The sequence below is a fragment of the Pelobates fuscus genome, chromosome 1, assembly GCF_036172605.1.
Source record: "Pelobates fuscus isolate aPelFus1 chromosome 1, aPelFus1.pri, whole genome shotgun sequence".
In the NCBI taxonomy this organism is placed as follows: domain Eukaryota; kingdom Metazoa; phylum Chordata; class Amphibia; order Anura; family Pelobatidae; genus Pelobates; species Pelobates fuscus.
Window position 1 is genome coordinate 424,828,375 of NC_086317.1, and position 26,180 is coordinate 424,854,554.

A 26,180-nucleotide genomic window follows, 5' to 3' on the forward strand; every position below is an offset into this window, starting at 1 on the left:
GCCAGTCTCACTTCCACAAACTGATAGTGCCTTTTAAAACGTATTTTCTTCAATAGATATACAGAGTTTACAACAACAACAAAAACATTTTTTTAAAATAATTCGAGGTTTTTTTTTTTTTTTTTTTATGCAATAAATGTCTGGGATGTAAAAATTAAGGAGAGCAGCGTAAGAGAGATAAAAAAATTCCGATCCAGTGTTCATAATGAGAAATATAAATTCAGGAACCGATACCCGTCACTCCAACAACATCATTTATTTCTTAACATGCCCGTGCAATTTACAATATGTAGGGCGTACATGCAGGCCTTCATGCCAGTGCGCTTAGGAGCATATTTACAATATTAAAAATATATATATTAAAAAAAGGACACTCCAGTCACCAAAACAACTTCGCTCCAGGAGGCATTTGGCTTCTGAAATTTCACTTATAGAAAGCACGGAGTGCCACCAGGCAGTAGCACCACTTATTGGCTGAAAGCGGTCAGCTGACTCTCTCAGCGACTCCCCGTTCATAAAACTGACTTGTAAAATTTATATTTCTTTCCAAACCAGTTTTGTGAATTGGGGATTTTTGGGCATTAAAAAAATGGGGTGACATTTTTTTTTCAAGGTGAGTAGAGTAGCAAAGTATGGTGGATGTTGCAGTTATACAACATCTAGGGAGCTATGATTAGTCCACCCCTGTTCTTAAGTAATACTTTTTTCATACCTGTGTAATATGTATTTTAGAGCATGAAAATACAGCTTGTTGCTTGTTATATCTTCATTTTACTCATTATATGGACCTCTGGCTCAGAAGCCCAAAGCGCCCTGTTGTTGTGAGTGTAGAATCTAGCAGGTGGTGGAGAGAAGGGAATGTGGTATCATGGATGATGAGGTCGGACTGTGAGATGCAATGCATGGTAGTGAGCCATGACTAAGGTAGGCATTTCTGAGTACATGAGATTGGATTATAGTGGATATTCTATATATACTCACAATTTTACAACTGACTATTCATTTAACTGTAGGGATCTGGCTAAATGATACTTAAAGGGATACTGTAGTGCCAGGAATACAAAGCTGTATTCCTGGCACTACCGATCCCTCTGCCTCCCCCCTCTATTTACTTACTTTATCCCAGCGCCAATGTCCCTCAGCGCTGGGTCGAAGCTCCGCCCCCTTCTCCATCCCACGACGAGCAGGGTCTAATGCGCATGCACAGCAAATGCTGCGCTCGCATTAGACCTCCCCATAGGAAAGCATTGAATCAATGCTTTCTTATGGAGAAAAATCTGAGGCTGGAGCTGGACCAAAAGTCCATTACGATTCCGGATGCGCCCCCAGTGGCTGTCTGATCGACAGCCACTGAGGGCAGACACTGCTGCAATGCAAACATTACAGTTCTCTGGAACTTCAATGTTTAGCATTGCAGCACTAAGTGCAAAAGGGTCACAGCACCCAGACCACTTCAATTAGCTGAAGTGGTCTGGGTGCCTACAGTGTCCCTTTAATTTTATTTTTCAAGGTTTAACCCCTTAAGGACACACGACATGTGTGACATGTCATAATTCCCTTTTATTCCAGAAGTTTGGTTCTTAAGGGGTTAAAGATGCCAGTTTTGTTGTTTACACTGGTGATAAAGATGCCACTGAAGAACAGATTCTGAATAGGGCCTTTTGGAAGACAACATCAAGCTAAGGCATTCTGTAAAATTCATATTTTTGGAAAAACGTGGGTTTGTGGAAGCAAGCCGATATCCTCATTTTACATTGCTGGACCAAAGTCTTGGTTCCATTATTCTAGGATGGGAGCCTCTGATGAATTGCATACCAGATATTTATATTGAAATGTGGCAATAGGATGTAACATTCATGAACACATCACATTAAAAAACAAACTAAAAGACTCGCTAAGGTGGTTGTGGAAATAACCGCTGTAAAATACCATATAGTATTTGTTTACAGTGTGTTTCAAATATGTTACAGATATGACTGCATTTTGAATAATAGCAATATGTCCTTTACTATTTTCATTTTCTTTCTTGTTACACATTGGTTGCAGATGGTGGGATATGACCAGATGATACATTATTATTATTTAAGGCAGGTTCTTCTGTGTGCAAATCATTTGCTTTCCCGGTACCTTCTTCATCCACGTTCTTATCTACATTCTTTTGCTTTACACTTGAATCATCTTCTCTGTGTTTCATAAACTTTTCCATAGATTCCATTACGCTTTCTCCAAGCTCATCTTCTGATTCTTCAAAATTGCTGTCAAAGCATAAAGGTATAAAACAAATTAGTCAATTTAGAATGCATGCTTTTTTCTCAGTTTCTACCACTCTCTGGTTCTGGCATTTGCCTAGAATGGAGTTTGATACTTTCTGGAAAATGCTGTGTTGCAACATATAGATAGAAAGAATTTTATTACATGACAGGAGGCTTCGTATTTTGCATATCTCTCTTTACTAAAACTCCATAGCAGTAAAGAAAGTGATAATAAGAACCAATCAAAAAACAGTAGGAGGTATAGTATTCCCAGTGAACAGGCTCCACCCCCTCTTTCTTTACTGCTCCATCAGCAGACAGGTCAGAATATTGAGCTCCTCACATTTATTCATTATTTGTTTTATTTGACTTTGTTATAACCCTGTTATTTACTGTTTACACTCTTATTCTTTATTCTTTGCTTATACCTTATTGCCTCATTTTCTGATATTTTCTATTTGCTTGGGGCTCCTTTATTTACCTTTGCCCTTTTGTACTCTGGACACCCTGCTTATCCCTCCCGGTTTCCGTTTTATTCCGGGCATTTTCGCCGTTTTTTATTCCCCTTTCTCTAAGGAATCCTTGGCTACACAGCCCTTTCCACTCCCGGCCGCCTAACCGCGCGTTTTAACGCTCCGGCCGGTGGCCGGATCTACTTTCCCACACTTTCAGTGTGACGGCGGCCATCTTGGATCTCGCGAATCGCGAGACCCGCGGCCGCCATCTTGGAGCCTCATACACACTCGGTTGCTGAGATCTAGCATCTACTCGGAACCTCCAAGGTAAGCATATATATTTATATCCTTTCTGCTCAGGTTTATGTTAATCCGCCTGTTGTCACATCTAGTTATTCATTCATACTCCCTTACTGTTTCAGATTGCTATCAACTCACATTGCTCTCATCCAGGCAGGGGTCCCCACAGACAGTCTCTGTTACTCCTGTGGTATATGTGCACTATAGGGCTCAATACCCTGTGCTCCCTGGGGTCAAACCCCATAAAGGTGAATGCCTATCAGAGCTCTACTGTTGTAACCTCTGTATACTGGGTGCTGCCCAGGCTGCCTATCAGAGCTCTACTGTTGTAATCTCTGTATACTGGGTGCTGCCCAGACTGCCTATCAGAGCTCTACTGTCGTAATCTCTGTATACTGGGTGCTGCCCAGACTGTCTATCAGAGCTCTGCTATTGCAACCTCTGTATACTGGGTGCTGCCCAGACTATAAAACCCAATACTACCCTGCTGGGGTTATACCTGGTACTGCTGGTACCATAACTATCGTAGGATACTCTCCTACCGTTGACCCCTGCCTTACTGCCCTCTTACCAGTGCCAAGTCCTTACCAAACATTATGGAAGACTCACAAAGTACCCCAGTGGATTTTCAATCCATGGTTAATGCAGCAGTGGCCGCGTCTATGGAAAAGGCCCTATCACACATGATGGCCGCTCAACCAGAACACTCCAAGCCACGCCACTCACGCCAAGACACTGAGTCTGAAGACTCTGAAACCCAGTCTAAAGACGACACCCGGGCTAGTAAACGCCATTGGAAAGGGGAAACAGACCCCAAACTGAACAAAGGCAAAAGACGCACCAAGCGGAGCAAAACGACTACATCTGTCGCCCCTGCTCCTACCCAAGTACTATCCTCAGAGGAGGAAGAAGATATCGATGGCACTAAGGCCATCTTGGACGAATGGCAAGCTAACGCATCCCATTCTGACGACGCTGCCTGGGACTCAAGATCTAAACCCTTTCATACAGGGGATTCAGACTCTCTCGCTGCAGAATGGCAATGGACAGGGGACAAAACCCTGCCTCAGGACGAAGCTATTCTGGACCCCATGGGCCAGACACTCTTTGATCCACGTAACATCAGACACCCCCGCTCGACAGACTGGACACCCCCGGAACACCTGGCTAAGTTTATGCACTTATGGATGCGTAAACCCATGGACAAGGTAGTTCGCAACCGACTGAGATCGGAATGTCCCCGCCCTTCCCTGCCAGATCAAGTAGCCATGACACCTGAATTCGACCAAGTAATCACTACTTTCATGAGTAGAGGCGCTCACAACCCCCGCCGCGGGGTGGAGAGGGGATTCAAAGAAGTCCAAGACAAGCTCCTAGATACCTCCGGACCCCTATCACGCATTAAGTACCTGGCAGATGATGCTTTCCAACGGGCAGACCAATTCGATGCCGATATGGTCAGGGAATGGGCTCATGATATCCGCGAATGGGCTCAACGCGGCTTTTGTTTCCTCGGAAACGCAAATGTGGCCCTCTCATCTGAGAGGCGTAAGGCAGCACTTCTCCGCATAGACGGGAAGTTGGTGGATTTGGGCACCAAGGAACTCGGACCTCTGGCACAGGGCAAGTTATTTGGAGACCCTTTCCTAAAGGAATTGAATCGCCACGTCAACGTCTTTACCTCATTGAGTAAAGCCCAGACCTCAATGAGGAGGGTTTTCAGACAATACCCCACTAGGGGTGTTTTTGGACGGGCTGGCCGCCACAGGGGCCGTGCTGCCAGCCGTTTCTGGCCATCAGGCCCCCGATCCTCAAGACCGCAACCCTTCTACCCAGAAACGGGATACCGCCAACCTTTCACCTTCTCAAGAGGCTCAGACAGGGGACGCAGTACCCGAGGACGTGGCAGATCCCGCTTCACTCCAGGTAAGCTATCATCTACCTATGACCACCTTGCATGCAGGCCGTCTCTCTCTTTTCTTTCAGAACTGGACGACCATTTCGTCAGACGCTTGGATACTCCAGACGGTACAGGGATACATCATAGATTTCGTCAGCACACCCTACCAAGAGTCCCCACCACGACCGATCAACTGTTCGACAGAGGACTCCAAGCTCATCCAAGCCGAACTTCAGGAACTCTACAACAAGGGGGCGATAGAACCCACCACAGACGCCGGAGGATTCTTCAGCAACATTTTCTTAGTGAAAAAGAAGACAGGAGACCTCCGACCGGTCATAAACCTACGTACACTCAATGCTCACGTGGTCTACCGCCACTTCAAAATGGAGGGAATCCACCTTTTACGGGACCTCATACAAGACGGCGATTGGTTCACAAGATTGGACCTCAAGGATGCCTACCTTTCAGTACCGGTTCATATCGACAGCAGATGCTTCCTCCGCTTCCTGTGGAACGACCAACCATGGCAATTCACTTGCCTCCCTTTCGGCCTCAGTTCGGCCCCATGGTGTTTCACCAAACTGTTGAAGCCGGTAGTTACTCATCTGCGCGCAAGAGGAATTCGCTGCATTATATACCTGGACGACCTCCTAATCTTCTGCTCCGTCAAATCAAGACTCAGACTACACACACGTTTTGCCATGGAACTCCTAGAATCCCTAGGGTTTATGATATACCATCAGAAATCCGCTACAACTCCGTCCCAAACCATACAGTTCCTGGGCTTCGAAATCGACTCAGTCTCCAGCACGCTGCGTCTACCGACGACCAAGATCGCAGCGATTCGGAAGGAAATCCGAAAGACGATCCGATGCCAATCAGTTCCCCTACGCAATCTAGCTCGAATCGTAGGCCTCCTCTCGGCATCCATCCAGGCCATCTTCCCGGGCCCGCTCCACTACAGGGCGATGCAACGCCTCAAGGCATCCTTCCTCCGCCGGAACCCCACTTACGATCAACCTGTACCAGTGACGGCAGAAGTCCGGGAGGAACTTCAATGGTGGCTGGACAGCATGCAGGCCTGGAACGGCCGAACTATCTTCGGCGAAACCCCAGATTTCGTGCTGGAATCGGACGCCAGCCTTTGGGGTTGGGGCGCCACGAGCAAGGATGTATCGGCAGGGGGAACCTGGACTCCACAGGAACTCAACCTACACATCAACTGCCTCGAACTCCTGGCAGGCTCCTTCGCCATACGCAGTCTGGCAAAGGACAAATCAAATTGTTGCATTCTCCTCAGGATGGACAACATCTCAGCCGTCCGCTACATCAACCGCTTAGGCGGAGCCCGCTCACGACTCCTATCCGAACTCACGAAAGAGGTGTTCGACTTCTGTCTCCCATGCAACATTTCCCTCAAGGCGGGATATCTCCCAGGGGAGATGAATTTAACAGCCGACTGGCTCTCTCGCCATTGGAGAGACGGCAGCGATTGGATGCTGGATCCAGATATATTCAATGCCCTCTCGAGAAGGAGAGGACCCTTCCATCTAGACCTCTTCACATCCCGCAACAACAGACAAACGCCAGACTTCTTCAGCTGGCTCCCGGACCCAGAATGCAGAGCAGTGGACGCTTTCCTCCAGACCTGGCCCCCCTTCGGCGCCTACGCATTTCCCCCATTCACCATGATAGCGAGGACTCTCCACTATCTGAAGACACACCAGATCTCTGTGCTCCTGATTACCCCCCTATGGCAGCGTCAACCGTGGTTCCCGGACCTTCTAGCACTATCCTACGCAGATCCGCTTTTACTGCCGTCCCATCCGACCCTCCTCAGGGATCCGAAGGGGAACCCCCATCCGCTAATAATGGAGGAGAGACTCTCCCTGGTGGCTTGGACTCTTTCCGGGGCACCTGGCGAGTCAGCGAACAATCTTATGGGAGTCGTGGGCACCGGGGACGAGACTATGCTACCTCTCTGCTTGGACCTCCTGGTCCTCTTGGTGCTTGGAACGGGACCTCAATCCACTTACGGCACCTATTTCCACCGTCCTGAACTTCCTGACGTCACTTTTTACAACAGGAAAATCTTATAGGACTATTAACGTAGTCCGATCAGCGATCTCAGCGGCCCATATCCCCATCCAAGGAATTCCGGTGGGCAAGGATCCTATGGTATGTAGACTACTGAGGGCCATGAGACTCAAACGCCCTCCGGCCCCCAAATACAATCATCTATGGGATGTGGACCTCGTCCTCAACTTCTTAAGAGAATGGCCGCCTAACGACAGACTCTCACTCCACCAACTGTCAGCCAAAATGACAGTATTGCTCTGCCTAGTTTCCTTTCGTCGGGTATCCGACGTTAGAGCCTTCGAAGCCAATGCCTTTTCAATGGATCCTGAAGGGGTGACATTCCATGTCTCCCGACGCACCAAATCTAACTCTACCACTATTTTTTATCCCCTTTTTCCTCACGGAACCTCAATTGTGCGTGGTCGCAACCTTACGCAGCTACATGACGGCTACCGCCTCTCTCCGCCCGACTCCCTCCGGTCAACTTCTGATCTCCTATGTCAAACCTCACAATCCAGTTTCCTCTACCACTCTCGCTAGATGGGTACGCTGGATCTTGTCACTGGCAGGCGTGGATGCCTCTTTCGGGGCTCATTCGGTGAGAGGCGCGGCTGCTTCTTCGGCCTTCATAGCCGGAGCTTCACTATCAGATGTCCTACGCACGGCTGACTGGTCCCGCGAATCCACTTTCCGGACCTTCTACTTTAGACCGAACTCCTGCGCGGCTTTTTCCTTATTACATCAGCGTTAAAAATGCAAAATACGAAGCCTCCTGTCATGTAATAAAATTGAAGATTATGCTAGCTTTAGTGTACTAATAATCTTAATTTTAATAAAGACAGGAGGCGAGTATTTTCCCACCCATACCCACCCTTTCGGTTTCAAATTTTTCTATACTGTCCTTCTCCTATTCTCCTATCTTCTACAGGGAACTAGTCTCCGCTCTCCCTGCATATTCGACTGTTCTACATATTCTGTAGATATCTTAGATCATGACTATTACGCCCTGTGGTTCTTTAGTAAGAAATTTATGTATTACCTGTATATTACTACTTAATTATATAATCTTACATAAAAATACTGTACGAATGTCTCCCATGCTTTCAAAGTCTCTCGACTAGTACCTAACCTATTCCACACTCTCGTTTCAGCGTAACTCAACGTGGACCTCCAACTATCGCTATGTGGATTATCCCAAGTTTATCCTAACTGGTTTGGATTGATTCCCCCAAGTTTTCCCCTATACTCTACATGGATGGTCCTAAGACATTCGGATTTATTCTTCTGTTACAGACCCAAGACTGGTTTCGACTCAACTTTATTTGAACTTTGCCGTCTGCGATGTCGCTAGTTGAAAGAGGGGGTGGAGCCTGTTCACTGGGAATACTATACCTCCTACTGTTTTTTGATTGGTTCTTATTATCACTTTCTTTACTGCTATGGAGTTTTAGTAAAGAGAGATATGCAAAATACTCGCCTCCTGTCTTTATTAAAATTAAGATTATTAGTACACTAAAGCTAGCATAATCTTCAATTATGACTAAACTTCACAAAGACATAAGCTGCAAGTTTGTTACAGGGATATTCAAAGTACCACAATTATATATGCTAGTTCAAGGATCTTGGTTCCTGATTAACTTCATTTTACAGACGCTCCTCACTACCCTTACAACCTGGTCATAGAATTAATTGTTCGGTAAGTGAGGAGTTAAGGGATTCCCTGCTCTGGTGCGTTCGTCTATGTTCGGGGAAAACTCTCAGAACATAGACGAACGCACTAGAGCAGGGTATCCCTCTAATCTATGCTTGGGGAAATTTCCCAGAGAACAGAATAGTGAAATTCCCTGCTCTGGTGCGTTCTTCTATGTTCGGGGAAGTTTTCCTGAACATAGACATGCGCACCAGAGCAGAGAATCCCTACGACGGCTCGCACTTATGCCTGGTCGTAAGTGTGAGCCGTTGTAAAACAAGTAGGTCGCTAAATGAGGAACACCTGTATTCATTACTATTGCAGTGACCTGCAAAAGGTTTCTGCATCTATACACTCACTCCTCATCTGTGCATGTGGTGTTTAGCCTTTTTGTCTTACTTTACTTCTCTCCATAAGGCATTAAAACAACAGTGTGAGCTTCACTGTGGACTTTCCCTTTAAAGGGACACTATAGGAACCCAGACTAATTCATCTCATTGAAGTGGCCTGGTTTCAGTGTCCTTGTCCCCTTAACCCTGTAATTTAAAACATTGCTGTTTTAGAAAAACTGCAATATTTACATTGCAGGGTTAAGACTGCCCCTAGAGACTGTCTTCCAGACAGCCGGTAGGGGCACTTCCTGCATTTTCATGGGGTTTGATCCTGTAAAATTATATGTTACATCCTCAGTCTATGCATGCGGACATCCAACATCTTGCAAATCCCCATAGAAAAAACATTTTCTTCCATGGCCTAATCCGCGGCACTGGTTCTGACATTGGAGGAGACGGGGACAGCGCAGAGGGATCTCGGAGCTAGAAACAGGTAAGCTTTTAGCCCATTCATTGAGGGTATAGAGGGGAGAGAGACACTATAGTGTTAGGAATACAGCACTAAAGTGTTCCTTTAATTTTCTTTCAAGTGTTGGATTAAGAAGGAATGAGTGTTCCATAATAATATTCTTCGGTAACTCTTGAGTACTATCTGATCATCAGAAACTGCTGCTGTTGCAACATTTAAAAAGCATCTTGTGGTTCCATATCTATTTAATACAGAAATTGGTTCCTTTAGGAGCCTTTGAGAAAAACATTTTTTTTTATATTTTTGTGTTTTGGGGGAGGGCAACCAATATTTACCAATTAGGAGTTCTGACATAAACCTTTAAAATGACACATAATATCTCTAATTAATATTGTTCTTACGTGTCGTAATCATCTGAACTTGGTTCTAGTTGCTCTTCAACCTCTGATGTTGTATCGGTTTCATCTACTTCATTCTTAGCTGGAGTCCGCTGCTCCAGATTCCCATCTAAATAAGAAAAAGACAAGGGAAATGTTTATGCACAGGCTTAAGAATGTTTTCTGCTCTCATAGATTTTGTTAAATGAAGCAAAAAAAGTGCAGTTAAACAGGTCTGCTTATTGATACATTCCTTAAAATTATAATTCCCCAGTATGATACTTGAAAACGAGATAATTCTCGTAATTCCTGGTAAAATATTTTATTAATAAATAAATGGTATGGAATAATGCTAGTCAATATTCTAACTTGTATGTATTGTCCCTCGACACAGTTTTTTATTAAAAACACAAACATAACCCACCATTGGTTCTGAGTAGGTAATTAAAAAAACACTTCAAGCACCACAGCTACTACAGAGCATTGTAGTGGTTATGGTGCCATAACACCTTACCTCCCCAACCCCCATGTAAGTATTTAAACCGGTGGTAAAAGTTTGACTTCTTATATAGGTGTCACTCCCTGCAGCAGGGAGTTCTCTTCACTGACCTAAGCCCTGTGGTGCAGGACACAGCTCATTGCCTGACAGAAATCAGCGATCATAGTCCCATTTAAAAAAAAAAAAAAAAAAAATTAAAGCGGTGTTTAAAAAAAGTGTCAATTGCTATGGGTATTTGCAGAAATGCAATGTATAGAAACACTATGCCTGTCTTTGCTCATTTGCATGTGAAGCTGGGAACTCTGGGATAGTTGAGAAAACATGATTTCTTGAATTTCTGTGCATAAGGAGGACTTCACAGACTAACTTGAAATATGTAGATGAGACATAACAGTATTTTTTTATATTTGCACTGTTGGGAGTTTTATCGTGTTAAGTCTCAATACAATATATACACACACACACACACACACGATACAGATTTTCTTAGGTTAAAGAGATCTTTACTATATGATATGTATGAACAAGTCAAAGTAGTTTCTACACTAAATTGCAACTTTCCTTGGCTACGGCAAAGACAAAGCCTCTCACATGACCTCCTCGAATTCTAGGGTGATAAATGTAAAATAAAAAAATATATACTTTTTTATTTTGTAGTAGATCATCTGCCTTAAATAATAATTATGTTTAGTTCAGCTGAGGCACTGTTCTTTTCTCTTGTCGAGTAATTTTATCAATACCTATGGACACGAATTCTGTTGCATTGATGCCATGTTTTTTTCAGCAATAACATTGTACATCCCCACCCCCTATATTCCTAAACTATTAACAGCTAAAACACCCTTACCACAAACATCGTCCTTCCACATTGTCCCAGGTGCGTTCTGTCTCCACGGTTTTCGGTTTGTGCGTGGGTCATCAGCTGTCATACAAAAATTGTTTTATTTTTATTTTTTTAATCTAGTATCTCACCTGTCATATACCAAGGGATCTCTGATCTTAGCCCAGTTTCTTATATCCTTTATGGCTGTAAAATATATGCTAAGGCTGCATATAACATTAATACTGAGCTCCTAAGATTAGCTATTCTGGGCAGTTTTTCAATTTGCTTGGGGTCAACTTCGGGATTAAGGTCCTATTCAGCTGATGATTTGTGCTTTGGTGGATTTGGATACAGAATATTAAGTACCAAAATTAGTGTTCTTGGCCTTACGGAAAATAAGCAATTAGCACTATATAAATGATAACACGCATGTGTTTCCATACCTCCTGGTTATAAATTACATATAAGACTATCTATGAATCCTCACCATTTTCTATCTCTGTCTCATACATAGATACATCAGCAGCTTCTAATAACTAGAGTAATATTCTGGACATTCCTGGTGTCAGGATTAGCCTGACTAACACACAAACCTAGGTAATTGCAAAGAAGGTATGTGTACCAGTCCTTAGAATGGCCGGGCTAACACTAAGATTATAGTCAGAAAGTCTACAAGCAGACACAGAATAAATCAGGGATTAGAGAGGTACGCAGAAACGAGATACAAACCAAGGTCAGGGTTACAGAGATCAAGTATGGTCAGACAATCCAAAGTCAGAAAACAGAATAATAAGTTATATATAACTTAACTCCTTGTCTTTCCTCCTCCTAATCCTGTAGATTCCAACTTAAAAACATAGCCCGCATCCGCCCATTTCTACAAAAGATGCTACTAAGGGGCTTGTCCACGCTCTAGTAATCTCCCGCATGGATTATTGTAACCCTCGCCTGATTGGTCTTCCCAAAAGCCGTATCGCCCCGCTACAGTCTGTAATGAATGCTGCAGCTAGACTGATTTTCCTCTCTAGTCAGTCCTCTCACACCTCACCCCTCTGTCAGTCCTTACATTGGCTTCCTGTATCCTATAGGAGTCAATTCAAAGTGCTAACCCATACATAAAAAGCACTGAACAATTCTAGCCCTCATATCTCTTCACAGATCCGTAAGTATGCCCCTCCTCGTTCCCTCCGCTCTGCCCGTGACCACCTCCTGACCGCTGTTTGCACCCGTACAGCCAACTCGCGCTTGCAGGACTTCTTGCGGGCGGCTCCCTTCCTTTGGAATAGCCTGCCTACCCCCATCAGACTCTCCCCTAGTCTTCAATCCTTAAAGAAGTGCCTTAAAATTAATCTCCTTAGGAAAGCTTATGGCCTCCCAGAGTAACCTCTACCTTACATACCTGTCTCTTGCTGTCTCCTAAAGGGCAGCACTTTACTCTTTCCTCCAGCTCTGCTTGACTCCCACCTTATTTGATTGCTATTACCTGTCCTAATGTGTTTTACACCCCACCTCCTATAGACTGTAAGCTTGTTTGAGCGGGGTCCTCTTCAACCTATTGTTCCTGTAAGTTTTCTTGTAATTGTCCTAGTTATAGTTAAATCCCCCCTCTCATAATATTGTAAAGCACTACGGAATCTGTTGGCGTTATTTAAATGGCAATAATAATAATAATAATAAAATAACACACTCTCGGATAAACAGAAATCATGACAGGGCAAGGAAACAAGGACAACCAAGAAGTATATAAACCCTGTACTGGGTTTCGATTGGTTACACAGGGCCATGATGCCACAAGTGTGTACACATCATCGAAAAGCGCCACAAAGACTGTCACAGCGTCATACAGGAAATGGCAAATCCCACAAACAGAGTGACCGGACTTCACGTAAGAAATAAAGAAAAAAAAAGTCAGTAATAGCCAAGGTAAGGATTATAGAACTATGGATAAACGAATAAATAAGCCAGGTCAGGATTACAGAAATACTCAAAGTTCAATATAAGCCAAGGGTTTACTATAAACACTAAATGTGTATCAAGGCAAAAAAAACAGGATAGGGCACTGAATATGGGCCCAGATAGGCTTTATATAGGCTTATACATATTCGGATTGGTCCACATCATCTCTGCGACTCCAAAAAGTAATATAATGGGGTCGTCTAGATGACGTTGTCAATTTAAGGGCGGGTGTGACATCACGTATTTGAACTACTTAAGGAAGTGCCATAAAAGCGGGTATCCGCTTAACTGCAGGAAACTAGCATCTGTCTATTGAATTCGGCCAACGCAAATCAGGAGGAGGAGTGTTTGCCAGCACCAAATTTGTTAGTATATGCAGCATTCGCCATTTCCCTCTTCAGGTCATGCACCCAAGGAGGGGAGCACTTGAACAAATTAGGAAAAACATAACAAGCATGATAGAGTTTATTCACGCACTCCTTTTACCAACCAAGTTACAGCTCTGCAACTTGACACAATGAAACTCTAATGTCCGTTGATTTTTGTCCAATTTTGCTATAAAAATTACTGAACATAATGAATGTGCTTCATCTCAGTAACCATTAATATATCTATAGATTGTGAGCTGAATATGGCGCTTACTACAGTAAAGAACAGATACTGTGAACAGTATTGTAGTGTATTACCTGCTGGCTGTCTAGGTGTTGGAGTACTTCTGGGATGCTTTGGAGGCAATTCTTTCTGTTTGTGCAATGCCATGTGACTGAATTCCTCCTGAATTAGAAAGAAAAAAAAAAAAAAAGCAACAAAGTATTTTGTATTACTTACTCCCAAAGGTCCAATGGAATTCTTTATGGACACTAGAGGCACACACTCACCTCTAGACTCAAACATCTTTTTATCATCTTCTCAAGAAATGGCTTCTTTAATATTGAATTTATAGATGGTCTATCCCATGACGATATCTTCAAAAGCTGAGATATCAGGCCCCTCAAATCATAGGAATATTTTGCAGAAATTGGTTCAAAAAACCCTCTGCAGATCTTTGACTTTAGTTGAGGTATTTCCGGTGCATCAAACTTTAGGATAAACCAGAAAAATGAGTGATTACATAAATAGTAATAAACAAGACGGTTTGCTGCAATCATCACGGATATTTAACCCCTTAAGGACACACGACATGTGTGACATGTCATGATTCCCTTTTATTCCAGAAGTTTGGTCCTTAAGGGGTTAAAGGGACACTCTGGATACCAATACAACTTTAATGCATTTGATAGCTTTAGGCCTCATTAATATGCTATATTTTTTTTCGCACACTCAAATCTTTATACACAATAACACACTGTACCTACTTAATGGTGCTGTCTCGTATCTTCCATTTTACCTACCTGTATTGTGTATATATATATATATTGCAGATAGAAAAGTATTCTATGTTTGTATTATCTATATGATCTTTTTAAGAAAGAAATGGAGATAGGTGTTATTAATTGAGGGTATATTTGATATTTCTGCACTGTGTGAGGCTTAGCAAAGCCCCTTATATACTGTCTTCAGGGAATTATATAGAGCCAATTATTATTAGTACTTTTTTCCTTGCTCTTGAGCTCTTTCATTTTAAAAGGCACCAATTAAAACCCTATATTGCATACATTAACAAGTGGCTCCGCCCCATGGGGCACGCCTACTATGAATGAAGCACTCTGCACACTTGGGCAGTCCCATTTTGATTTTGGTTTTGCATCTTGCCCCTCTTCCATAGCGAGTTGAGCAGCGACCTTTCAGGGGCACTTGGGACCAGGACCATAGTCTGTTGGCAAGAGGCTGGCCATCAAGCCTCACCAAAAGGCCATAGCACTGGAGCTACTGCCATATACCCCCCCACCCCCCCCCTTCCAATGGAGACTAACCTGGGAGGAGACACTGAATCAGTTGGCTCCCAGGTTAGTCAGTACTTTTATTTTGTGAATTCCAAGGCAAAAACAATGTTAAGGATACAATACAGTTTAAACAGAGTCACTTATCCAGCTAATCTTGTCATCTCTCGTAGTATGTAACTGCCTCTGGGGAGAAGTGTCAACTAAACCTTCTCCCTTAGGTACTATGAGCCGCTGAAGAGAATACAAAGTGGACAGTATTTAAAAGACTTCTAAGAGTTGGGGATCTGGACCAATTGCCCAGTACCCTGGAATTACACTGGTGAAGATCAGAGCCCTCTCCACCAATATAGGACAAATATCCTCTTTTAATCATTGGGTACAGAGGCCAGCAGTCTGTTCCAATGCCAGTGCTTCAGCTATCATTGTGGTGAGCTCCTCATTCTGCTGCTGGGGAGAGAGCCCACACAGCTTCCCACCCTGGTACATACTTTGTCAGTGGAGAGTGATGATGTTAACCACACCTCCCTAGAGCTCACACTGCCACTGCAGAGAGAAGCTGACTACGTCTACCTTCTCTCGCATTGTTGCAATCAGTTGTTGGGGTTGGAGGTCAACAACTTCTACCTCCTGTTGCTGGGGAGAGAGGCGGACAATCTCCGCTTTCTTGATTGTGATCTGCTGTTGGTGAGGGAATTCCAAGTCACCTACCTCCGCTCCCTTTGTTGGGAACAGTCACCTGGGACAGAGGCCAAAAATCTCCACTCCCTTGGTTGGGACCGGCCACATATACTCCAGGTCGAACATCTGGGCTGGCACACAATCAAGCATTGCTGTCCTACCTTGGTGAATATTCCACCGTGAAGGTGGAACTATAAAGATTTGAGCACCCCTTTAAATAAAAAGCTCAGCATCCTACAGTCTTTCCCATAATCGTGCTGGGCCGCCGAAGTCATAGCCCTCCGGGGATCAGTCAATCTCCATCTCTAAATATTCCTGCTCTGCATGCCACTGTAGAGCACGGTACTGGTTGTCCAGCTCAACCTCTTATGCTTATTATAGCCAAATTTACCACCTTAACTCCTCCCACAGTTTTTACACTACATAGACAGTAATCTACCGAAACGTGCGGATTGTTCCCGTTTGGATTGCTATTACTTTGTGGAACATTTGGCCGAATGGTTCACGGAATATTGTCGTTCTTGTGGCGAAATTGGTCCCAAAGGAATGAATGGCAAAATGTGCACTTTGGGCAACAACGTTGCAATTAAATGTGCTATATAAATAAATAAAAGTTGAAATGCATTTCTCACTCTATCAATAATCGGCAATATCGATATCTTTAGTGGCCAATATCGATATTGCCGAAAATACCGAATATTGGCCGATAATATCGGTAAAACCGATAAACGCTCGATCCCTAGTTGTAGACTACTGGTGGAGGCAAGAACACTTCACACAATTTCCCCAGAAATTTTAGCTTTTCTAGTTACTACATGAACTATATAATACAAGTATTATTTTAAAAAACAATAAAAAGCAACAATATATGCATTTAATTACGTATTTAGTTGCCCTAATTTGCATTACAGCATTATGGAAATGTTCACTTTCATTGAGCCAGTATAGGGCGCTGCAGAGTTATCAAGTAAATGACTAGTTTGCTTTTCAAATGCTACCATCACAAACCCCTTTCAGGGACCCTTGGCGTTCTGTCACAGGAATACTAAAAATGTTCTGAAGTTCTATTTTAGCTGCCTGTAAGGATAAGGGTGTGCTCTACCTCCTTGTATAGGGGCAGTACAGAGGTTTGTGGAAGTATTTACTTGCCTTTCAGTACATATATACATGTGTGCACTTAAGTGTTGTTGTCTGGCATGGCTTCTATTTCTTGTTCCTGTGTTTGATCTCATCTTACTATGGGTTAACCCCAACTTCGTGTTTAAGGCTTCAATTACATTTCGACTGTACTTTTTTCTGCCTTAAGGTTCTACCTCGAATCCTTAAAAATAAATTATTTGCAGAATGCTGTACAATAAGCCATGCCTCCTCATACCAGATATACTTCCTTTTTAAATGTATGCACTGAGTGAGCTGCTTGTAAATCACAACCTCACCGCAGCCAGAGAAACTACAAACAGGTAGTGATCTACTTACTCTATGCCTCCTTACTATATACTGAGCTGTGTGTATACTTTTTTGATAAGGAAGTCCTTTTCTGGAGTGAGGGGGTGTAGCCAAAGAGGCGGGCTTATGATGCAGTATTCTGCAAAACATTCATTTATTTTTGTGCAAGAACTATAGAGATTTGAGCATGCCAAAAAAATACAGCATATTAATGAGGCATAAACCTATCAAAGTTGTATCGGTGTCTGTAGTGTACCTTTTATCAAAATGTAAAAATAATTGTACAGTAATTACTATAGAGATTAAATTCTAATTCAGCCAAGTTACACATGAAAAATCTTCTTGCCAAAAATCTTCTTGTCTTCTTGCCAAAAATCTTGTTTCCACCTTGATATCTCATGCCAGCGTGGAAAAAGATGAGATATTTAAAAGAAAAAGAGTACAGCTGTATATTTACCAGGAATTTATGAGATACAGAAGGTTCATCTTTTAACTGAAAGTTTTACAGCAGCTCAATACATAAGCAAATGGCTCTGGCAAGAGGGTTTTATTCACGAAAAAATAAACGTAAAAAATGTATTTATTGCTCAACTTGAGATTCGATGAATTTTTTTTATTTTATTTGTCTGAAACAACTATTGCATATACGCATGTGTGGCTGCTACACATCTGTCTCTAAAAAAAAATGCTAATATAAAATAGATCTTGCATAGATGCAACTATTGTAATACACTCTAACAGTATATATTAAAAATAGACATTATTAATAATAATTCACACATTATGCTTTTCCTATGTATTGTGTTTATATCTAGATGTAAATTAGATACTTACGGGATGCTTTAGTGCGCACAATTCATATAGTACACATCCTAAAGACCAGATATCCCTGGAAAAAAGTAAAAAAAAAGAAAAAGTTTAATTTATTTAGAAGTCAATATTATTTTCAAGCATTGATATTAAAATCAGTCATGCATTTCATATTTTATATGGGTATTGTATGGATACTTTCTGCATTTGGTTACATAGAACTAAATCTTTTTAATTCCTAAATCAGTCAGTCACTCACCCTGGCTAGCCCATTGAAAGTTATGAGCAAAACTGTTGCAGTCACCTTTCTAGCCAACAGAGGTCGCCCATCATCTGGATTTTTATCCTGGAGGAAGGTGAGCTTTTTGGGTGGTTTATGAACAGAGCCCTGCGCTCAATCTGGGCAACAAATCAGTTATGGTTATGTTTAGGAAGTGGTTAAATTTAGAGTCATAAAAATTAGGGTTAGAATTATATTTTAACGTTAAAACGTACAACTTAATTGTCTTATTTCTCAGTGCTGTTCAGCACACCCTAACTTTCAAGGTAACCCGTCTTCACATTCCTCTTGGTACATTTGGTACATTTAGGGTTTACATGCATATGTTTTTAGTCATGCACCATTTTAACAGTCTGACCATTCAGGGTCCTTCACAAACTATAGTAACCATTCCTGCTGTTTTTGAAGACCATCTAAACAACCAAGCTACATCACTCCATGGAGAGAGTCATATTTAATTAAAAAGATGGAACTGGGAGCTCTAAAGCACTTATGTCATGATTTACGAGGTGGCATAAATAGCCGTGCCGCTGCTGAATTCAGCTATACTGAATAGTCAGTTAAAATATCCAGGAGATTTACTATCATGCCCCGCAGACTGGCTTCAAATGTAATTGAGCTCAGTAGTGTATCTATTTCCCTGGAGTTAATACTATGAAAGCGTGGAAATTGCAGCTATAATTGACAGGCCTAAAAGGAAACGTTTCCTGCCACACAAAGTAAAAAAAATGGCCATCAGGCTTTAGTAAATAGAGCGGATAGATGGGATGTGTTACAGAACTATCTGCTATATAGCACAGTTTGATTTGACAATGAGAAACTTCGAACACACACAAGTATATAAAACCAGTACTTGATAGGTCCATAAAACAGCCCAATATCCTTGGGTTTTTTGGCGTATTTAAAAGTTTTAGAGAGGCAAACACCAAAAAAAATTTAAGTATGGTTAATTAATGTACAATTAAATACAAATAGTTTTTGTTTGAAAAGAGAATCACTCTTTTTTTAAGACAACATCTGTAGTGTAATGCCTAAATTATACATCATTTGAAGAACGGCTACCTTTAGCCTTTTGAATATTAATAACTTTAAAGGTTTAATTACCGGTGTACAGAAAAAAAAATAAACTGTCACCTTATATAATACAATTTAATGAAGAAGAAAAATATAGACAGTGGTATAAAATGCAATATATAAAAGGCAAAGTCAACTGTAAATATAAAAACGTCCACAACCTACGTCTTGTTATTGTAGCGCTGATTTTGCCAGATTTCAGGAGATTGATAAACTGGCGTTCCTGCTTGAGTACGAACCAATTCCATTGAGCTTGAAAACAAAATAAAACATAGAATGTTAGAATAGACACATATATATAATATTATACTTGCAGGATTGTACATGCTGTGAAATTGTCTGAATTAAGACATATTGATTAATTACAGCAAAAATGATCCAGCGCCAAGCTGTGCAAAATCCAATAGTCTATTAAATATAGGCATGAGTTTATAAAATACAAAATTAAGATATAAGCAAATGTATAAATTGCATAGAAATTACTGTAAATATTGTGACTAAAAGCAGGGCAATGTGCTGGATGGAATCTATATATCTCCCAAATACTGCAAGGTTCCTATTTTGTGTAATGTGAAAGATTAGCACCAGAGAAATGTGTTATTTTAAAGTTGATTATTGATATTGCAATGTATATAAGTTTATGTGTGGGCCCTGGGATGGAGCAATTGGAGAGTAGTGTGGGCCAGTGCTCCACATTTTGGAGGTTGCGTGGAGACTGCATGTGAGGAGTCCAGTTCACGCACTTTATTTCACCTGCAAAGTATAATTAATTGCAGGTGCTGTTAAATCCCTGCCAAGTATTAGAATAGATTTTGTTTTGCTTCCTGTTAGGTGTGAAAGGAGAAGCTAAAAAAAAAAGAAACACAAAGGTGCATTTTTCTAGGGGAGCCACCTTCTTGGCCCACAGATCGCACTCATGACCCCTGTAGTTTTGCTGCTGACTTGCACCTTTTGATAACCCCCCACATCCCCATTTGTGCCTCAGAAACTGTGTGCAGTGTGTCCTGTGCACTCGCCCAGGATCGGCTCTCAATGAGCCATTCTCAAGTCTGGTTTGAGGATCTGTATGAAGACACGTCATTATTACCAGGTTGGATCTATTATACAAAGATAAAATCTCTCAAAATGGATGGAAAATCCTGAAAAAATATTACAGGTAACTTTAAAAGTACCACACTTTTTTGTGCTTCGGGATAGTGAATGTTGAAGCAGATGTGGATATTTTAAAGTTGACAATTTGTGTTATGTAATGATCTTTACTATTAGAACATAGATCACAATATATAACAATAAATGCGGATTAATAAAGTTCTAAAACATGTTTGCTTACTAGTTTAGCAATCTCGCCAGACCAAAGTCACCCAGCTTGGCCACAGTCCCATTTCTGGAGAGAAAGATGTTCTGTTAAGGAAGTAAAAATGCAGAAAACCACTTAGTGTTGCGGGTTTCGATCAGTCTGCTTTAATTAATTAATCTGGAGTAATATAACTTGTACCTCTGCTTTAATGTCTCTGTGTAGGACTTTCCGATCATGAATATGCTTTAAACCTAAGGAGATCTGCACAAACCAGCTCAGGATCTGTAACAAAAATCCCCCAAAATTAAAACAGCTTGTGATGTTCTCAACAATACATCCTGTTACAATAACCAATAGCAAGACATTATAGCTTCATTTCTGTTGTACATCTGTTGGTGCAGATATCGTTTCCAGATCTCTTGCCAGTTAAAGAAACACTATAGCGTGAGGAAAACAAACATGTATTCCTGACCCTTTAATGTTTAAACCACCATTTACCCCCTGGCTCCCCCTTCCCTCCAAAATATAGTAAAATCTTACTTTTAGTCAAATCTGCTGCTGCTTGCTCTTCCCCTGATCTGCCTGCTTGACTGAAATCATTAGATGTTATTCTCTGAGCCTATCACAATGATTTCCCATAGGATTGGCTAAGACTGTCAAGGAGGCAGAGCCAGTACAAGTCAAACACATCCCTGGCCAATCAGCATCTCCTCATAGAGATGCATTGAATTAATGCATCTCTATCAGAAAAGTTCAGTGTCTCCATGCAGAGGGTGGAGACACTGAATGGTATTGCTGCACACTGTTCAGCACTGTGCCAGGAAGCACCTCTAGTAGCCATCTGAGTAGTGGCCACAGGCAGTATCCATAGGCTATAATGTAAGCACTCCATTTTCTCTGGGGAAAAAAAACTGTGTTTACTGCAAAAAGCCTGAAGAGAATGATTATACTCACCAGAACAAATACAATAAGCTGTAGTTGTTCTGGTGACTATAGTGTCCCTTTATTATGAACCCATTGAATTACATTGTATTCTAACAGAAACATACATATTGACACAAAATTAGAACCAATTAATTGAATGTTCAAATGCTACATAAACCTGCAAAAGGATAATAGAAGCATGGATTGATTGACAAGGCTTTGATAGAGTTGTGGTATAGTGACACATTCAGCAACCCAACTTGGAGCAATTAATTAGAAATAACTATTTCAGGGGCTTACACTCACTTAAAGAGACATGTATAATTTTGAGACAACTTTCATTCAAAAGCTTTACTTTTAAATGATATAGTTGGCTCACTCTGCAGGCTATTATGATTTATTTATTTTCATTTTTACCTGTTTCTTCTTTCTTATGCTTTCCACACCCAATCCAGGGGGGGCACTGATCTAATCACTGTCCTATCCCTAGGAATGCTGGAAAAGGGCACTGGACATGTCTGGCAGATTTACACATGTCCAGTTGATGCAAAGGTAGAAGACAGGGAGTCTAATCAGTGTGATTCATGCAGAGCAGGCTCCAGTATCGTGTTTGTCTCTCCTGCTGCTGCACAATGATGCCCTGTTTCTGTCATTACACAAAGTAGATGGTGGGAACCGCACTCAATCCCAGCGGCCAAGGGTGCTCCGGATCAGGACCAGCAATCCCAGAATTATACACGAAAGAAGAAAGGACCACAGGCACTCCAAATTGAAACCGTATACAGATTTATTAGGAAAAAATGCAACGCCAAGCAACGTTTCGACCAACAAAGGTTGGCTTGAAAAAGTCCTTTGTTGGTCGAAACGTTGCTTGGCGTTGCATTTTTTCCTAATACATCTGCATACGGTTTCAATTTGGAGTGCCTGTGGTCCTTTCTTCTTTCCTGTTTCTGTCATTAGTCGACTGGTCTGAAGCAGAGAGAGGGGTGGGTAAGATGGTAAGGGGAGGCTAATGAAACTCCCCTAGCTGAGATGCATGTTCAACAATGCAATCTGACCAAGTTCATAGTGAGTTTACATACTTTTCAAAGTTTTTGTGCTTTATTTTGCCCGTTGTATTGTTTAAAGGTGTTTGATTACTGGTTTAAAAAATAATTGTCAAGTTTGAGTTTGACTACAAGCAGTAATTGAATAACACCCAGAGGTGTAAAACTAAATATCTACAAAGTTCTGGTACAAATGAAAACAAAGGGTAATAATAATAATAATAATAATTTAACCCCTTCAGGACGGAGTCAATAGTACACGTTCTGATCAAAACAAAACGTAAACAAAAACTGGAATTTGCGCTATATGTCTGTTCACCCGTAGTTCCCCTCTTTCATATTAAATGCACCCACACTTATTATATATCATTTTGTTCAGGAGAAACAGGGCTTTCATTTCATATAAAATATTTGTATTTGAAACAATTTATTATGAATAAAATTAAAAAAAACTGTGAGAAATTTGAATTTTTTTTTTAAATTTGTAGTTCCGCCTCACATTTTAGCTGTAAATGTCATAATACTGTTAGGTTTTACGGCAACAAAATGCACATATTTGTAATCAGCGATGTCTCACGAGTACAACAGTACCCCCCATTAACAGGTTTTATGGTGTTTTGGAAAGTTACAGGGTCAAATATAGAACGTTCCATTTTCAAATTGAAATTTGCCAGATTAGTAATGTTACCTTTGAGACGGTGTGGTAGCCCAGGAATGAGAATTACCCCCATAATGGCATACCATTTGAAAAAGTAGACAACCCAAGGTATTGAACGTGGGGTATGTTTAGTTTTTTTTAGTAGCCACTTAGTCACAAACACTGGCCAAAGTTAGCGTTCATATTTGTTTTTGTGTGAAAAAAGCAAAAAACTAATATTTGGCCAGTGTTTGTGACTAAGTGGCTACTAAAAATGACTGGACATACCCCATTTGCAATACCTTGGGTTGTCTACTTTTGCAAATGGTATGCCATCATGGGGGTAATTCTTATTCCTGGGCTACCATACGGTCTCAAAGGCAACATAACTAATCTGGCAAATTTCAATGTCAAAAAAATGAAATGCAAGCCTTATATGTGACTCTCTAACTTTCCAAAACACCATAAAACCTGTACATGTGGGGTACTGTTATTCTCGGGAGATTTCACTAAACACAAATATTAGTGTTTTAAAACAGTAAAACATATTACAACAATAATATAGTCCATAAAAGTGCCGTTTGTTTGTAAAAAATGCAAAAAACGTCACTTTTACTTAAAATATCATCGTTGTAATACAATTTACCAGTTTTAAACACTAATATTTGAGTTCAGCGAAGTCTCCCGAGTAAAACAGTACCCCCTATGTACAGGTTTTATGGTGTCTTGGAGAGTTACAGGGTCTAATATAGTGCATGCGAATTAAATTCTCTGCACTTTCTCCCTGTGTTGTCAGGCATGTCAATCAAATTTTAATTAATCAAATGACATAATTATGTTAAAAAATTACTTAAATATACACGTAGAATTTTAATATATATGCATTTATAGGTATATAAATTCTACGTGTATACTAATGTAATCTTTTATGTAATTATATGTATTTATCTCTCTCTATATATTTGCGGTTATTTGTATTTTATATATAGATAGATATATATAGAATGTCATTCTAAGTGTATTCTGTTTCCAATATATATATATTAATAACAAAATACAGTTAGAATGAAATTACATATGAATATATAATTTATTTTATATTTTGTTTCAATATTTTATTTATTTATTTAATTATTTTATTTATTTATTATTGTAATTATGCGTATATATATATAATATATATATGTAGATCTATTATATATATAATATATATACATATTATATATATGTAACGTCATTCTAAGTGTATTTTAATATTAATATATATACTAATATTAATATTAAAATACATTACGTATGACGTTACATATATATAATATGTATATATATTATATATATAATATATATACATATTATATATATAATATATATACATATTATATATATATAAAAAGGCATTTAATTTATTTCATAACATTTTAATATTTATTTTTTTACACTACCTACCAGCAGGGGGACTGTCTAATATTTTAAACAGTCCCCCTGCTGGCAGATCCATAGCCAGCTATAGGGGGCCATGTGATCGCTCTTTGAGAGCGATCACATGGCCCCCGGGGGCCTCATTTGCCGGAGGGGGGCTGCCTGGGCTCTCAGACAGCCCCCCAGAAGAGGATCGCGGCGGAGGTGAGTACACCTCTGCTCCTGGGGCTGCAAGCCGTTACGGCGTTCTATGCCGCCGCAACGGCTTTAAAGCCCTTTAAAGCCGCGACGGCATAGAACGCCGTAACGGCGTTAAGGGGTTAAAGGGATTTCACCCTGAAAGGTATATTTAACTTGTAGCTAGTGTTGTGGACGTAAATTAATGTTAGTAAAATGTCTATTTACTTAGAATTGCTGTTGGAGCACCACCTCCCATCCTGTGTTCATTAACTGCTCAAAATGGCTGCTATAAACACCCCCTCCCATCGTGTAAAAAATGTAAAGAATGCCATGTGCTAAGATGGCGTCTCAAGCCAGAGGGCCTCACCTAGAATGCTGGTAACGTCCCTGGGGGAGATACAGTAGATTGTGGGTTCGAGCCCCACGTTGGGCGCGAACTGTTGTGGATCAAACGCTTGGTTTGATCCACAACATTAGTTTCCAAGTACACCCTGGTACCTAGATGTTATTGATACCCAACTGAATGGTACTTATATTTCGACCTCAGATAAAACATAGAAACATAGAATGTGGCGGCAGATAAGAACCATTCGGCCCATCTAGTCTGCCCATTTTTTTTTAAAATACTTTCATTAGTCCCTGGCCTTATCTTATAGTTAGGATAGCCTTATGCATATCCCACGCATGCTTAAACTCCTTTACTGTGTTAACCTCTACCACTTCAGCTGGAAGGCTATTCCATGCATCCACTACACTCTCAGTGAAGTAATACTTCCGGATACTATTTTTAAATCTTTGCCCCTCTAATTTAAGACTATGTCCTCGTGTTTTGATGACCTTGTTTGGAATGAACCTGGGACCGAGATATGTCACTAGCATGTGGTAATGTATCTAGTCCCAATGCCTAACAGTGTAGGTCAATGGTAAAACATGTGATATTTATGGACTGTACAGTAGGAGACATCTACTTTTAGATCCACAGGACAATAGACAAATAAGAAATCCTTAGTCCAAAGACTGACCCAGCAACATTTGGCCTGAACAGGCCTTTTCCAAGCTTCATACGCAACAAAGACCTATGAGGTCTAAACATATTCAGGTCTCTAACACCAAATCTAAACCCAACTGCTAACATCTAAACCGAACACCATGGTTATTAACATGGGTACACTGAGTGAGATGCACTGGCCCTGTGCTATGGTGGAGATATCACAGTATGAGAGCAGGGGAGCTTGGAGATCTCTGGAGCTTGAATACATGTGACTAAGGTACTGGACCTTCATTGGTGGGCTAAAGCCACCAATAATCATTGACAAAATGATTGCTATAATACTAGAAGAACCAGGTTCCATTCCTTTTAGATCAGTGATG

The 26,180-nt window shown here is 41.0% G+C and overlaps 1 protein-coding gene across 2 annotated transcripts in view; it reads right to left on the reverse strand.

Annotated features, from left to right (window-relative positions):
* Window positions 1-1,578: 1,578 nt before the first annotated feature.
* Window positions 1,579-26,180, reverse strand: part of LOC134570875 (serine/threonine-protein kinase Nek5-like) — an 89,336-nt gene continuing 64,734 nt past the window's right edge. For both annotated transcript variants that reach the window (XM_063428876.1, XM_063428868.1), the window contains exons 5-13: window positions 20,802-20,885; window positions 20,637-20,707; window positions 19,472-19,558; window positions 17,977-18,031; window positions 14,014-14,214; window positions 13,822-13,909; window positions 11,204-11,278; window positions 9,882-9,987; window positions 1,579-2,255 (exon numbers count right to left, since the gene is read on the reverse strand). In XM_063428876.1, the coding sequence (XP_063284946.1) occupies window positions 2,030-2,255; window positions 9,882-9,987; window positions 11,204-11,278; window positions 13,822-13,909; window positions 14,014-14,214; window positions 17,977-18,031; window positions 19,472-19,558; window positions 20,637-20,707; window positions 20,802-20,885 (993 nt within the window). In that variant the 3' untranslated portion in view covers window positions 1,579-2,029. The remainder of the gene's footprint in view (window positions 2,256-9,881; window positions 9,988-11,203; window positions 11,279-13,821; window positions 13,910-14,013; window positions 14,215-17,976; window positions 18,032-19,471; window positions 19,559-20,636; window positions 20,708-20,801; window positions 20,886-26,180) is intronic.